The following is a 16,591-nucleotide window of genomic DNA, read 5'->3' on the forward strand; positions in this document are numbered from 1 at the left end:
TGTGCATGAAAACTCCAGAAGAGTAGTCGTCTGTGAGATCCTGTCGCCAACAATCATACCCTGCTCAAATTCACTTAAGTCATGCCTTTTACTGATGCATCAAACACAAAAAAAAAACAGAATCATAAGATGCCTGTCTGCCTGATTTATATGAATAATTTCAGCAATGTGACTCATCATCTTCAGGAACAGTTTGTTTTTCCTAAAACAAACTTTTTGGAGAGGTGTTCCTAGTAAAGTGGCTACAGTCTCTCTGTGTGTGTGTGTGTACTGTATAGATCTATATAAAATAAAGACATTTAATGAGATACCAAAGTAGATAAAACTATTTATTATTTTAATGCACCAATAATGTCATCTTTTTACTAGACTTCATTGGGGTGCATAACATGAAAAGATAAATACAAAAATATACATTACAAGAGGACAACAGCTGTGTGTGTGTATATATATAACTGTACACACACACACAGTGTTTGGAAAGAAGTCAATGGGACATACTTTCCAGAGAACTGCTATGGGGCATACTTTCCACAAGCATACGATCAATAGGAATTTTGGACCATTCTTCCTATAGGGAATATAATGAGATCCTGAACTGTTGTGGGTGGGGCAGATGTTTCTTGACTTCACTCCAGTTCCAGTTCATCCCACAGATGTTCAATATGATCAAGATCAGGACTGTGGTGGTGGTCAGTCAAATGTGGTGATGTTCATGTCCAAAAACCATGCAGTTAGAGCAGCACCCTTATGACATGAGGTGCGTTGTCTTGCTGAAAGAGAAAATGGTCAGTTTCATAGAAATACCACAAAGTAGAATGCATTGCATTGTCCAGATACTCCTCAGAGTTTAATGTTTGTAGCATCGCAAACAAAGGCGTGAGACCAAACCTGGAATAACAGGACCACACCATCACACTGCCACCTCCAAATTTCATAGTTGGAGTTACACACTCTGGTAAGAAATGTCACTGGGGATTTGCCACATCCACACCCATCCATCTGCTCGGTAGAGGACATAGCATGATTCGTTGCTCCATAAGACAGCTTTCCAAATTTCCATGACCTTCTGTACACGTTCTTTGCACTACTGAAGATGATCTGTATGTTGGTTCGGGTGATGTGAAGCTTTCATATTGTGGTCTTACCATTTAAATCCATGTTGTGAGCCTTGGTTCTTAATATTTTTGTGCAGATTCATGTTTTAGTAGATGCCTGGAAGTCCGCATTCAACTTGTCAGTTTACAAATAGCAATTTTTACATATTATCCTTAATAGCACCCTGTGGTTATGTTCAGTGAGTGTGGTAGGTCGTCCACTGCAGGTTAGCACTTGCAGTTGACTCCCTGCACTTCCATCTCAGCATGGTATCACCGATTGTTGACCTGGGGTGGCCTAATTTGTCAACAATTTGCTGAACTGAAATAGGCCTGCAACATAGCATCCTATCATAATGCCTCTTTCAAACTCCATCAGTTCCCTTCTTGAAGCCATTTCACCTGGACACAGTTGCACTGACTTGAGAGTACGCACACATACATATTTATTTATTCATTTATTTATTTATATATATATTTATTGAATAGAGTATGAGACATACTATATTCCTGTCCTGCATTTTTATTCATTTCAATCTGTTCTATTAATTTATTACCTAACTGAACTTTATTTCTCTGTCCTTATCCTTATACAGGGTGACTGATATATTATGAAGGGGATTTAAACATTTAATAACTTTTTTTATTAATTAATTAATTTTTTGTTTTTGTTTTGTGATGATGAAATACAGAACCTGGATTTTTTAAAAATTTTTTTTATTAATTATGAAAACCCACTTATTTTTAAACTCCTTTGTAACTTATGGGCCACCTGTATAATCTTTCTATATCTTGTAATATATATAATATTATTATACTCCATAATTTTTCTCTATGTACTTCGTCAAAAGCTTTATCATAATCTATAAAGACTAAATACATTTCCAACATTAAATTCTAATGTTTTTTCAAAAGTCCGCATGGTTAGCCTAGTGGCTGTGCACTTTGCAACCATATGCCTGGAGAAGGAGTGTCCTAGGTTTGATTCCCATTGCCGACGTGAGGAGCTTAAGGATCTTCCTCAGCCATAGCCAAGTTAGCCGGTCTTGGGCATGGACAGTAGAGTTTTTCCCCCAGTTTATCCTGGGATTTTTCATCCCACAAAGCAAACAAACCGGCCTTGAGAACTCAACATTATGTACATAGAATACACCTGGGCATAGGGCTGACTACCTTATCCTGTGAACGGTTTGAGGTCCGATGATTAACTAACCCTCGACACCGCAAAGTAAAAGAGGGAAAAAGGAAGATGAGATTAGATGTTTTTTCAATTATTTGTTTTAAGACATAAATTTTATCTATAAATGATTTTTCTTGTATAAAACCACTTTGTTCTATAAAAAGACAAGATACTATTCCAAGTATCTTGTCTTTTTATGAAAATTTTCCTATATAAGATGGTGGTGGACAGTAAATGGCGTTGGTGTAGATGATGAGGTTGAGTGAATGAGACGGAGAGTTGTAGAATAGGAGCCCTCCCTCGATGAGTCTATGGACTCCCTGGAGGTGTCATATAAAATAAAAAAATGATAATTTGTAACCTGTATTTGATAAATGGTGGGTGGTAAATGACGTTTGCGTAGATGATGATTATAGTTGCAGTTTGTTGTAGTTGGTGAATTCTGTGGTGGAGGCATAGAGTTGTAAAGTAGGTACCCTCCCTCGATATGTCATTGGACTCCTTGGAGGTATCATGTAATAATAATAATAATAAATTTATTGTACTTTGATTTCCTCAGTCATTTCTATCTCCTTTCTTAAATATAATCTTAGCTTCTAACTGGTCTGATTTTTAATACTTCTAATTTTTAATGGAACTTCACATTTCAACTTTAAGAATACTTAATATATATTTTCTCCACCATACTTCCAAAGCTCTGTATTTGTGCCATCTAATCAGTTGATTTTTCTGTTTTTTGATACCTTTATTGGACTTTTAGTTCTTCCAATCTGATCAAATCTATACTGATTTCTTGATTGTTATTTTCTACAAAAATTTGGCTCATACCATAAATTTATATAATATTCTGTCAATTATTTTTTTTTGTATTATATTTATTTATGCTATATCTCCTTCTTCATTATTTAATTTCCTTAATATTTCTAGGATACTTTTTGTCTTCTATTGTGTGTCTTTTTCTGCTTTATTGATAAATCTATTCCAAGTATCTTGAAGTACTTCTTTTACTATGGTTTTAGCTATATTTCTTCAGTTACATTCATTTTTGAAAGAATGATCTGTATGCCAATTGTTTTTCTTTTATTGCATTTTCTGTATCTTTGTTCCAAATTTTTAATGCTTTTCTTTTTAGTATTTTATTTTTCTTTCCAAGTACTTCTTCAGAGGCCACCTTAAGTATTTTTATTAGAGTTTTCTGTTCTTCTTTTTCTTCTTCTTCTCTATCTTCATAATTTTGACTTCTAAGTAAACTATAAATGTCATTGATATAATATTATACTTTCTTCTGTAATCTTCTCATTTTGTTAGTATTTGTATTTTAGAAAGTACTGAATAATGAACTGTAAAGATTTCACTCCTATGTAAATTTGTGCATCTCTTACATGTGGAGCTAATTTTTAATTCATAATGATATAGTCAGTTATTATTGTTATTAGAATTACTCCCTCCATGAAGTCGGCAGACTCATCGCAGTAGGCTCACGCAATTGACAGCATATTTATTGTACCGAATTTTAAAATCCTTAACACTCAGTGCATTAAAATGCATTTCAATCACTTACAATTTTCCATGTAAAAAATCTATTCCTCACACCCCTCTTCACTACACTTTTACTTAACTTCCAGGGATGGTCTCTGGTTCTTCCCTCCTCGCCTTTAATTTTTTATAATACCCTCTGGATTAATCTAATAAAATTCCTGCATTAACTTAAACATTTCTATCATATCAAATCTTTTTTCCTATCCATCAAACTCTGCAATTCACATTTCTTCAACCTCTCTCCACAGCCAGCATTCCAGAATCCTGGTATTATCTTAGTCACTCTTCTCTGGATTCTCTCCAATGTTTTCACATCACACTGAAAACCAGGTGACCAAATTTGCACACAGTAGTCCAAGTGTGGTCTGAGAAGTGCTTTATATACATGACCAGCTGCTTATCTCTACTTGTTAGTGTACTTCATACCATAGCAGCACTATGTGCAGTCTTAGAGGGCAAATTGCAACACTTGCAATTTGCCCTCTAAACTTCAATCTACTGTCAACCATCACTCTTAAATCTCAAATCTCATTTACTTCAGTACAATGCCATAGTACACAGGTTTATATTTCCACTCCAAAATGCAACACTTTGCACTTATTAATATTAAAACTATAACCCCATTTCTTTTGTTCAAGTCAAAAGCCCATTCAAATCTTCCTGAAGGGAATTTAAATCTTCAGTGCTACTTATAATTCTCCCCAACTTGCATCTATAGCAAACAACTGAAGATCCATAATCACTCCACTTGATATATGCCATTTATAAACAAGCTAAACAGCATTGGCCCAAGAACAGAAACTTTGGGCACGCTACACGGTATCATTACTTGAACAATATGCCATTTTGGTATCGTTCAGAGTCAATCACCAATCTATACCAATATACTATCTCTTCCCATCCTTTGCAGCTTGTACACCAACTGCACCAACTTCTTTATCTAACACACTCATTTTCGTATTATAAAATGCAAGTAAATTGCTAAAACAAGACCTACCCTTTACAAATCCATGCAGACCATCAAAAAGAATGCTGTGTCGATCAACCCAACCCAGGGATAGCCTCTTGTTCTACCCCATCTCTCGTTCGATGAAAAAATTACTTCCTCTTTAACCTGATAACAATCCCTTACCAACTTCTGTCTCAATCATGTCCCCCTCTTCTCCACCTATAGCTCAGTTGTTATCGACAAATCCCATCTAGGACATGAAGTACCTTTATCAGTGCTTTTCAACTGAAGGTGAGTTAACCAGTTTCATACAAAGGAGGTAGTGGTGAGGAACCAGAGGTGAGTGACCAAAATGTTGAGTGGTGTGGAATTTTTCCTAAAAGGGTAGATTAGGAATTTGTAGGTTACATTAGTTAGATGACAGACAGGAAAGAAGGATATGATAGAAAAATTCCACACCACTCACCATTTTGGTCAATGGTGAGTGGTGTGGAAAATTTTAAATTTTCCACACCACTTAAAAAAACACAACTTAAAAAAAAAATTAAGTTACTAAAAGAGTTTTATAGGATTGGTACAGAGGAAGTTTTTGCAAATCTGGCTAGAGGGGGACAGAACAAGGAGTTATCCATGGAAATTGAGTAGCAGTGTGGCTGGTTAGTAAGGGCATCATAGACTAGATTTTTCACTTGGAGAGAGTGGTGAATGAGTGAAATGGGTTGCCAGAGTCTGTTGTGAATGTTTTGGTGATGAATGCTTTCAATGAGAAGTATGTTTGGTATTATATGGTTAGTGGGAGCCTTGTGCAATGTGTCTTCAGACTGTATGGAGATTCCCATGCACTAATAATAATAATAATAATAACAACATAAAAATCTTTAATGAATATGTACTCTGTTAGTTATATATTTAATTTTTTTTTGTGCAGGTAAACCTGTATCGTGAATGTCCATTTTGGGCTGATGACTCCACGTGTTCTATCCGCCAGTGTTCTGTGGAACCTTGTCCTGAGGTCATAAATTCCATTTAATATAATCATAGTTTTCATGCTGAAGTACACTGGTGTTCAAAAGCTAAGGATGAACTACATTTTTACCTATATATTAAAAAAAATTTCATGACTATAGCCAAATGTGGACAAATGCGTAGTTAAGAAATTAATGTGCAGTGCTTACAGAAAACTGCATAGCTCTCACAACTTCATACCTTGCTTAACAGAGCGTGATTCAGGAGAGTTCTTGAAGCAAACTGATCCACTCCTCCTTTAGAGCAAGGATAAGGCCTTGTTTGTTTTCTGGAGGGAAATTTCGAGCAGCAGTGCTTCGCCCTCTTGTATCCAAGATGTGTTCTATGGGGTGGAGATCTGGAGAGCATGCTGGCCACTAGATTTGCTTAATATCATCAGCCCCCAGAAGTATCTCCACTGCTCATGTATGATGAGGTGTGGCATTGTCATCCATAAAAATATATTCTTTTCCTACAGCACCACAGAACAATCGAATGTGACTTTGAAGAACTTCTTTGTAATATTGTTCATCAGTCATAGTTCCTTTTCCTCACTTGTGGTTCAATGTGTTCATTAAGCATAAAGCCTCCCCATACAATGACTCCACCATATCTATCCCTTTCAAGAACATTCTTGCAATGGTAAGCATTACCACTTTCATGCCAGATCAAGTGTCTAGAACTGAAGGAAATACTAAAACAACTCTTATTTATAAAAGTACAATAGCCTGTTGGTGTCTTGTTCAATTTTTATAGATACAACACCACTGAAAACATGCTCTACAATGAGCTGTGGATATAGGCCTACTTATCACAGACATCTTGCCACAGTTTGTTGCAATATCCATATACCTGTGCTTGAATAGAGCTGACCTTCCATGATGCATCGATTATGTTTTGCTGTTATAACCAAAAATCTGTCTTCATGCTCTGTGGTAGAGCGAGGGTAACCTCTTAGCAAACTTCTGAAAGACATTTCATTGGTTTGAAATGCTGCCCAGAACCTGGATACAGTGCTATGTGAGATTCCAAACTTCTGGCAATATCAGTAATTTTGTAACCTCCTTCAAGCTTTCCAGTAATTCTTCCCCACATGAAATCATCTAGTGCAGTGTCTCCCAACCTTTTTGATGTCGCGGACCCTCTGTAGCCAATGCTAATATGTCGCGGACCCCTGTAGCGAATGTTAATATGTCGCGGACCCCCTGTAATGAATGTTAATTCACCGCGGCCCCCATAAAATCCAAAATGGAAATTTTTTATATCTTACATATCATAAAGATGAAGTAATAAATTACAATTTTACAACACTAAATGTGTCATTTATGACAATGCAATAACAATAAATGAAGATATTTGGAAGAATATGAACATAACAATTAGGCCAGGTGTGAGCAACATGTAAGATAAAGTTTAATGAAAATAAACTATCCCGCGGACCTCCTTTGAATTACTCGCGGACCCCAGGTTGGGAAACACTGATTTAGTGGATGTCTTTGAGACATTACAAGACATCCAAGTTTGAAACTTTATTCCTTCATGAAAAAGAGTTTCCTTCAAACACAATTCTCTTAATGCAGCCTTTTGCCTTTTATCCCATTGAGTGCTACTAATTAAACCCTTGGTACACAATTCAAAAATGTGCATGTGTGTCCCCCCCCCCCTCCTCCTCCTACTTGAAATTGTCAGTTATACAAATTGTGACAAACTGATTTGTCTAAATTTGCAGTTATAATCTTCAGTGTTTGCCCTTAGGTTTTGGACACCAGTGTATTTTAGTGAAGATTACCTACATTTATGTTTATAGCCTTTTTTACTAGAAATTAATATAAATAAGAATTTTAATTAATATTTACATTACATAGAGATTATATTATTTCAGAATTTGGGATTTCTTTTTGCTAATTATGATGCAAGCTCTGCCAAAATGACAGATTTTATATAATTTCTGTTATCCTGATTATTTTAAATCATTTAAAAGTGTAAAGATTATTTATAACTGTTGATTATTAGTAATGTTGATCATTCTACAGATGATACAGCAGCGAGTTCCTTGAAGATGCATGTTACATCATCATCGCCACACAGCAATGATGATGTATGTGGGTGGGTACAGAACAAGTTAAAGATGTCCTGCCAAATACTAGACTATCTCGATGAACTCAAAGAAAGATTCAGGTTAACTACTTCACTTGAAGCTAAAATGCAAATGTTATGACATTTGCACTTTTGCTTCAAGTATACAAGGAATCATTATAAGCACTTTTCAACAAAGTGAGTTAACTAGCCTCATAGTTTTCTCTCCCATAAAACAGTAAATAGGCTTCTTAGAGAATATACATATATTATTAACATATATAATTTTAAATACAATTAATGATAATTAACAGTATATAGTCAATATATAGTGTAATTATTATAATTAATTATAAATATAATTAGTAGATATATGTGTATTCTATGGCCTATTTGGTCCTGGTTGTCTTGACTTGCTTTAGCTAATCCTGATTAGGATATTATGAAGATTCCAGGTGTTCTTTTAGTTTAAGTTTAAGACAATAAGCTTGATTGTATATATAACAGGCTTAGGATTTGAATCACACTGTGGTAGGTTATTGTTATTATTTACTATTATTATGTGGGCTCTTTCAGGAGTCATCCATGGACACTTTTAGATAGAACTTAAATAAAAATAAACTCTGCATTTTTTCAAGGCAATAGTTATATGTATTGAATTGCTGTAGTTGTGAAATCATTTTACTACTGGGAGAACAATATAAAATACTAGATTGATTTAAATATAAGTTGTTAAATTAAATTTAATTACATATTTCTTGTTTTTTTTACATATAACACAACTTAATGAGAACACTGTGGGCATTCATGTGCAGCAACAAGTTCATCAAGGTAGATTTTCATTGATGATGACGATATTCGTAACAAATCCTGAAGGTGATCATCAGTCAGTCGGCTTCTTTGTGACGATTTAACCACCCTCATAGTTGAGAAAGTGCATTCACATATGTATGTGCTTCCAAGCATAGATGCAATTCTCAAGCTGAAATCACTCAATGCAGGATTTTTTCCTCTTGGTACCAGTTTCCAAAAGTCAATGCCTATCTCCACCCTTGACTGGAAAAAGGGGTCACTTTGAAGACCACTCAAACCAATTGAATAGTGTTATGCTGCTCTGAAATGTCGCATTTCATTGGGTACCATGCATTTATTTGATGCCATCTGTCACAATAGCTATGAGATTGTTGATGTCACCAGTACCATTTACAACCTTCATAACTGCATCATAAATGTCTTGACCTTTGGCTGTGTTATGCAGTGACTCTAATGATAGTAGCTCTTCATTAATAACAAAGTCTTTGGAAACAGTTCGAATGAAAATTAGAAATTGAGCTGTGTCTGTTATGTCTGTTGATTCATCCATAGCCAATGAGAAGTAAGCTGAATCTGTAATAACACTTTTTAATTTATTCAATATGTGAGAAGCTATTTCCTCGACTCTTTTTTTTACAGTTTGTTTTGATAGTGGGACGCTTTCAAACTCACTGGCAATTTTATCTTCCATAAATGCATGTGCCATTTTCACAGAACAGTGTTTTACAAATTCACCATCAGATAATGATTTTTTTGCTTTTGCTATCTCTGCACTTACAACAAACGATGCCAAGAGTGAGCTTTTTTGTATTGATGTTGGTTTAGTAAAAATAGATTTCTGAGCACTCTTTCTCTTCAAATTACATACAATTTTAGTACACACTTGTCCAACGTATTCTTGGTATTTAGCGGCATGGTGCTGCATGTAGTAGCATTTGAGGTTATATTCCTTCTGCACAGACAATACTTGCAAACACACAAGGCACTGTGGTTTGTTGTCGTTGTTGTTTATAAACAGAAATTCATTTTCCCATTTTTCCTGAAATGACCTGTTTTCTTCACAGATCTTTACGTTTCTTACTCATAGTACATGAAGGCTGAAGTAACTGACCGGGGGGGGGGGGGACACAAACCACAACAATAACACTGTTAACTGTGAAACTGAGTCTCTGAAACTGATCACTGTAACCAGAGCAGAGCAAGTGACTTTCAATGAATGCATTACTCTGGAGCGCATAGAAATCTACCACTCCCACTACTACAACTCGGACAGAGAAGCAGTAGATTTTATAAATTGAGTAATCTTTTTAAAGCAATTTTGATTCCGTGTTGAGAATATAAATTGTTTCGTTCATCAGAAATAATGAATATAACTAGTATTTCAATCGGAAAATCTGCGGTCAAAACTAATAGCTAAATTGATAATACATATAATTTAATATAGTTTTTATCCTGCTGCAGGCTGCACAAAATCATGTTACGGGCCACATGCGGCCTATGGGCCTGCTGTTGGCCACCTATGCTCTAGAGTAAACAAAAGTCATGAAAGAGGAGGAGGTCATTTAAGAGTCAAATCTAGATGAGTGGGTAAATCCATTTGCATCGTTGGTAAGAAATTTTTTCTTCTGAACAGCAGCCACTCTTCACATTCAGTGGTGGACTCTAATAGATATCCATCCAGATATTGAATGAAGAGGATGGGTATTTGGACTTAAGCCATTCAAACTGTATTTGATATTAACTTAACACGTAACAATGGGACAATATAACTGATTATTATGTTGTTCATCATCAACATCAAATTCCTGATATGTACTCTCAAGAGATGTACAGGATGTGATAGTACTGTATTAAAAACTTACACCATTACCAACTTCCTATCTACAATTTTCCTCCAAATCAATCTGTTACCTGTCAAGACTTCAACATTATCAGATCTTATATTTCTCTCTTCTAAGGCACTTTTTACTGTATCAATCCACCTATATCTCAGTCATCCTCTGGGTCTTTTTCCTGCCAACCTGGCAAAGAACACTTGTTTTGCTAATTTTTCCTCTCTCATTCTGTTTAAAGGAGTGCATTTGTCCTTAGGTGAAGGACAAATGCTCCTAATTCACCTAAGGACAAATGCACTCCTTTATCACATCCAGGAGTCTATGAAGTGCCCTGTTCTTGCCATCAAGCCTACTACGGACAGACAGGAAGAAATGTGGACATCCACCTCAGTGAACACAAAAAATATATCCGACACTTTCGCTATGGTAAGTCGGGTCTGGCAGACCATGCTTTGGATACCCCTGCACACAGGATCAATTGGAAAGAAACAAAAGTAATGCACAGAAGCTTCTACAAGTCAGAGAGGTTGTTCCTGGAATCAACAGAAGCCTTAAAACATACTCCAAACCTCAACAAGTATGACTGTATAAATCTACCAAAGATTTGGGAGACAGTCATCCTAAGACCAAATTAATATTTAGTACTTTTATTTTTTCAAACTTTCTAAGACTATCATTTGGACTACTATTTCAAAACTTTGAACTTTTTTTTTTTTTTAACCTAGATTGCGTGCCATATTAGGACTTTAGTCTTGTGTTGCACGCTGCAATTACTTTTACTAGCCCCACTATTACACCGGATTGTGGTTGTCTTGCATTTATAACAAACTTTGTGTTGTGTACTCTGAAGATGCTGGATATAATACCAGCGAAATATTAGCTTTTAAGTTAATAAATAGTTATTTTCTTAACCATCTGTGTTTTTATCATACCGTGAAACCTATTACAACATGTCTGACAAACACATAAGCCTATCCACGCGTAGTTAAAATGTTTTCACCTGTTTTGATCAGATGACCGAGACAGACAGTGATATGTCAGGTGTGGGAACAATATGGATTGTAAAAGCGGTTGAGTTTGCACTATGGAGGTGTGTAGTTGAAAGATAGTAACAATTTTCTAGGTAACCTTTACAATTTTTGCAATATGTCTCCTGAATTTCACTTCCTCATCCACCACAATCTGCATATCCCTTGTCTCCACCTCCTAAAGCAAAGCACCTCCATGGTAAACCTCGCTCCATCTTCTCTGGCCAAAATGCATAACTTTACACTTAACAACAGTGAATTGACCTTCCCCTTCTTAAGTCCAAAGCACCAGCCTATTCGGAATCCTCTTGCAACAGTATCACATCACACCTTCCTGACATTGCTTTTCCTAAGTTAGCACCATCAGAAAGCAGTTGAATATCTCCTTTCAAACCTTGAATCATATCATTGGTGTATTAATCAAACAACAGTGGTCCCAGAATTGACTGGAACCTCACTCTCTGCATTCCTTTTTCAGGATGCTGTATATCAGGATTATGTACGAGGTGTGACAATTCAATTCCCAGAATGGCTGCATAGTGATGATTGTCGCCTATGTGGTGATTTGGTTGGCGTCACATGAGTAATCGTGTTTGTACATCTTTTAACTAATGCATGTGTAAACCTCAAGCCAATAGAGCCATTTGCTCATTGGCTATTGCAAAAACAATAGAGATCTGTGTGAAAACTTCGGCATAAAAATGTGTGATCGAACTTTGGAGCAGCTATTTTGGAATTTGGAGTTTTTGTTGCAAAAACAATAGCGATCTGTGTGTAAACTTTGGTGTAAAAATTTGTGATTGAAATTTGAAGCAGCGTGATAACATCAAATTTTGTGTGAAAATCAGCAAAACTGCTATTGAAACATTGGATTTGTTGAAAGTGGCATATGGTGTGGATGCTCTGATAAAGTCAAGTGTCTTTGAGTGGCATAAGAAATTCAAAGGTGGGTGAGAAGATGTGAATGATGACCCCAGAAGTGGCCAGCCAAAAGCAAAAAAGGACGGACACAGATGTTAACAGAGTATGAGATTTGGTACATTCTTACAGACAATTAAGTGTGTGATTAATAGCATTAATGGCTGATGAATTGCAGGTGAATTGAGAAACAGTCAGGGTAATTTTAACTGAAGAATTGAATATGTGAAAGATTTCTGCGAAGTTTGTGCCTCGGATTTTGACAGACAAACAGAAGCAGCAGCAGGTTCAAGTTGCAACTGATCTTTCTGCAAATAACCATATGTTTCCAAGAGTAATTAAAAGTGATGAAAACTGGTGCTTCCAGTACAATCCTGAAACAGAATGCCTGAGCATGCAGTGGAAAACCCCGAGTTCGCCATGTCCAAAAAGAGTCAAGACCATTCTGGTGTGTTTCTTTGATCACAATGGGGATAGTTTGTCCCTATTCTATGAATTCATTGAACAGGGACAAAGAGTCAACCAACAGTGCTATTTAGAGCTGCTGAAAAGATTACAAGATTGTATTCAGAGAAAAAGACCTGAATTGTGGCCTGGCAAGTGGATCATCCATTACAACAGTGTGCCAAGCCATAGTGTACTCATCACGAGAGAGTTTTTGGCCCAAAAATCAATTATCAAATTAGGTAATCCTACTTATTCACCCAATTTTGTGCTCTGTGATTTTTGGCTGTTTCCAAAATTAAAGACTGCGCTAAAAGGATGAAAATTTTCTGACATCTCTGATATCCAGCATAATGTGATAAAGGAACTCAAGAGTATTCCGGAAAAAGAGTTCCAGGTCTGTTTCCAGAAATGGGAACACAGTCTAAACCAGTGCACAAGGTGAGGTGACTATTTCGAAGGTGTAACACCTTGACCTTGTATGCAGTATGGCCCATAACTCCTCCTCCCCACACACACATACACACACACAAACAAACAATACTGGCTCTCAGCAGTCAACCATCCCTGTTACCATGATACCAAGTGACTATCCATCCAATCCTGCTCAGTTTTAACATAGTTTCAACATAACTATGTTGTCTCTGATCAAATGCTTTAGAAAAATCCAGATAAATCACTGTACTGGTAGTTCCTCTGTCCACTAACTAGTCACTGTGTTATAAAATGTAACCAAATTGCTAACTCAGTAAATCAAAACCTTCCCTTAACAGACCCACACTACTTTCTCAAAAGATTTCCATTCTCACCAATCTATGTTTGTATTCTGTCTTCTCTAACACTTCTCTAAACAATGCCTTCAGAACTACATCTAATGTATACATGGCCTGTAGTTGAATTTTGTAGAGGAACCATTTTTCCTTCTTTTCACTCTTTTGGGACTGTTCCTTTCACCAGACTTTTGTTGAACAACCATGCCAAGTGCATTGCCAGCACTCTTGCACATTTGATACTGCTTTCTTATTAACATCAACTTTGCATTATATTCTGAATGCTTCCCTTTCTTGAACTGTCAGTCTTCTGTTTCCCCCTCCCCCACTTTTGTATTGTTATCGAACACTACTCCTCACAAAATGCTAAAGATTTTCACTACATCTTCTGCAGATATGGCTAGTGGACCATCTCCAGAAACTAAAACCAGTCTTCCATATTCATCCTTTCTTCTGTTAGTGACATAACTATGGATTTGATTTACTACTTCAACCAGTTTTCTTTCATATACCTGTTTCTCCTTCCTTACCACTCTGGTCAGAATTATCATCTTTCCAGCTTTTGCCTTATGCTCCTTAAGCAGCTGAGAGATAACCTGTTTTTATAACTATTCCAAAATCCTCATTCTCAGAAGCTCCTGCATAATTCCACGATTCATCCATTTTACCGCTGCTTTATATTTTCCTAACCTTAAGAATAAACCACTCCTCATATGAAACCATAGTCACCCTCTCTAATTGATTCAGTTTTGGTGACATCTTCTGTAATAACCAAATGAGACAATATTATTAAGCCCAACACTCTTAGTTGCTTCAGCTACATGCTGCATAAGATAGCTATTCCTAAGTAGCTTGAGGAATGTAATCTCCTTCATGTTTTTCCTACTTCCAGTCAATTCTTTCATGGTTATATTCAATAATTATTATCTTCCTCCTGTCACTCACCAATCTCAACCATCTAAACATTTGCATGAAGAGTGGTAGGTGAGTGGACTGTATTGCCTGACATTGTGGTGAATACAGATACATTGAATGAATTTAAAGTACAGTTCGATGGACTTTGTGTGTAATAGCGTGTACCTTCCACGATGAGTCTTGACTCCATGGAGGTCTTGGTGTTAATGATAATTTTGTTGTGTATAGCGATATCTTCAGAATGGTTGAGAATAAATTTACAATAGAGGTTTGAAATATTGTGATCACTATTTGTTTTCAAAAATGAGTATCCAAGTGAAAAGAAAAATGTATACTAAAGTTCTGAAAAGAATCAACAAGCAACTTACGGAGGACAGGACTGTATACCCAAATACCCAATATTTTTATTATTATTTTAAAGGCAAGCTTTATAAACTCAAGGCGCCATAGAAGCTCATCTAGAGTAGGCTTTTACTAACATCCATGCCCACAGTGGGATTTGAACCCATTGTGCTAGTAATAACCAGTTCATGTCCTGAGCAGAAATCCAACAGGTACCTGCCATTATTATTATCTTTGCACTTTTCTCCAAATTTTCTTAAAATATTTCTGTATGTCTGACAATCATTTCCTACTCTGCTATTTAGATCTCTTTACAAGGACCAATTTTTTATTGTGTCAGTTGCTTTCTCTCAAGTCTCAAAAAATTCCTCCACTTCTACCTTAGTAGAACCTTCTGTGGGATTAGAGGCACAAATAAGTCTCATTGTCCAGTTTTCTATTCTGATATTTACCCACATCACTTTACTTAAAATTGCTTGCCATCAAGAAGATTAGCCTCATATTTAGTGTTGAATACTATGGATACTCCTTTTCCCTGATTGTTATTGTCTGAATATAATATTTTGTGTTTATTGCTTAGAAAGATCTCACCAGTTTTTGTCTTTTTTTTTTGTTTCAGTCACTCCTATTACATCGATCTGGTACTTCTCCAATTCTTCAGCTAGTTCCATTTCATTGCCAATCAGGCTTCTTGTTGATAGTACTGATCTTGAGCCCTGGTGATGTTGAGTTGGGATGCTTTTCAGGATTTGTTCCAGTAGCTGACTTTTCAATGTTTGCCCTGGTTCCCAGACGAAAACAATGGGATGCTCCAGCTGGCATGAAATTCTGTTATGGTGTACCATTATATTAAATTGTGCTTAAGCCAATAAGAATACAATTTGGTCAGCTAAATCCCAAATTGTTAGCCCATCCTCGTTTGTTCAGTATCCTTGTAGATACCTAACAGGTTGTACCATGAGAAGGTGAGGATTGAACATTACGTCAGAAGCTGTGGTCAGTTCTCTGCATTCTTTAAGGCTACATGGAAGTCTCCTCTCAGTTATACAGCTTTGACTCTTAAGCACCCCTTTCTGTATCATTTATGTAAAAATTAAATAGCAGTGGTCCAAGCTCAGAGCCTTGCACCACACCAGCTTTCTCATGGACCTAATGATTCTAATGGAGATGAAAAGAATACAAAGTCTGCATATTACAGCTGCAGGAAATTAATGAGGCTTGTGATTCTGAAGTAATGAGATAAAGGGAGTTGAAGTTCAGTTGAAGTGAAATCTGGAAGAAATGGGGCAAAATAGTAAAAAAAAAAGATCACTTGGATGCTAAAAACAGAGACAAGCAGGGATATGAAGATTATTATTCCTCTTCAATACTTTGGACAGATGTGCACAGATTTGGTTACTTAAGTTTCTTAGAAATGTGAAAGTGGTAGAAAGGATCCAGAGTTCAGTGATAAAGATGGCCACAGGATTGTGGAATGCATCTTATAATGATAGGTTGAAGTCCACAAAAACTGTCTGGCACTGTTTGCAAGGACTAGATTTCTTGGTTGCAGAATGGTGAATGATTAAAATGGGTTGCCAGAAACAGTTCCAAGTGCTTTGTCAGTTTATGATATTAAGGAGAGGTATGATATGCATTGTATGTCTAATTGTAGAATTCCCCCCCCCTCCCCAACACACA

At 36.3% G+C, this 16,591-nt stretch overlaps 1 protein-coding gene across 1 annotated transcript in view; it reads left to right on the forward strand.

Moving 5' to 3' along the window:
- LOC150101563 (ERO1-like protein alpha) overlaps positions 1-16,591 on the forward strand; it is a 223,326-nt gene that overhangs the window by 21,257 nt on the left and 185,478 nt on the right. Inside the window, exon 3 of the mRNA XM_090401050.1 lies at positions 5,694-5,777. Within this exon, the coding sequence (XP_090257176.1) occupies positions 5,694-5,777 (84 nt within the window). The remainder of the gene's footprint in view (positions 1-5,693; positions 5,778-16,591) is intronic.

This window comes from Typopeltis vanoorti, chromosome 11 (assembly GCF_054136105.1).
Source record: "Typopeltis vanoorti isolate ZY-2024b chromosome 11, IOZ_Tvanoo_1.0, whole genome shotgun sequence".
In the NCBI taxonomy this organism is placed as follows: Eukaryota; Metazoa; Arthropoda; class Arachnida; order Uropygi; family Thelyphonidae; genus Typopeltis; species Typopeltis vanoorti.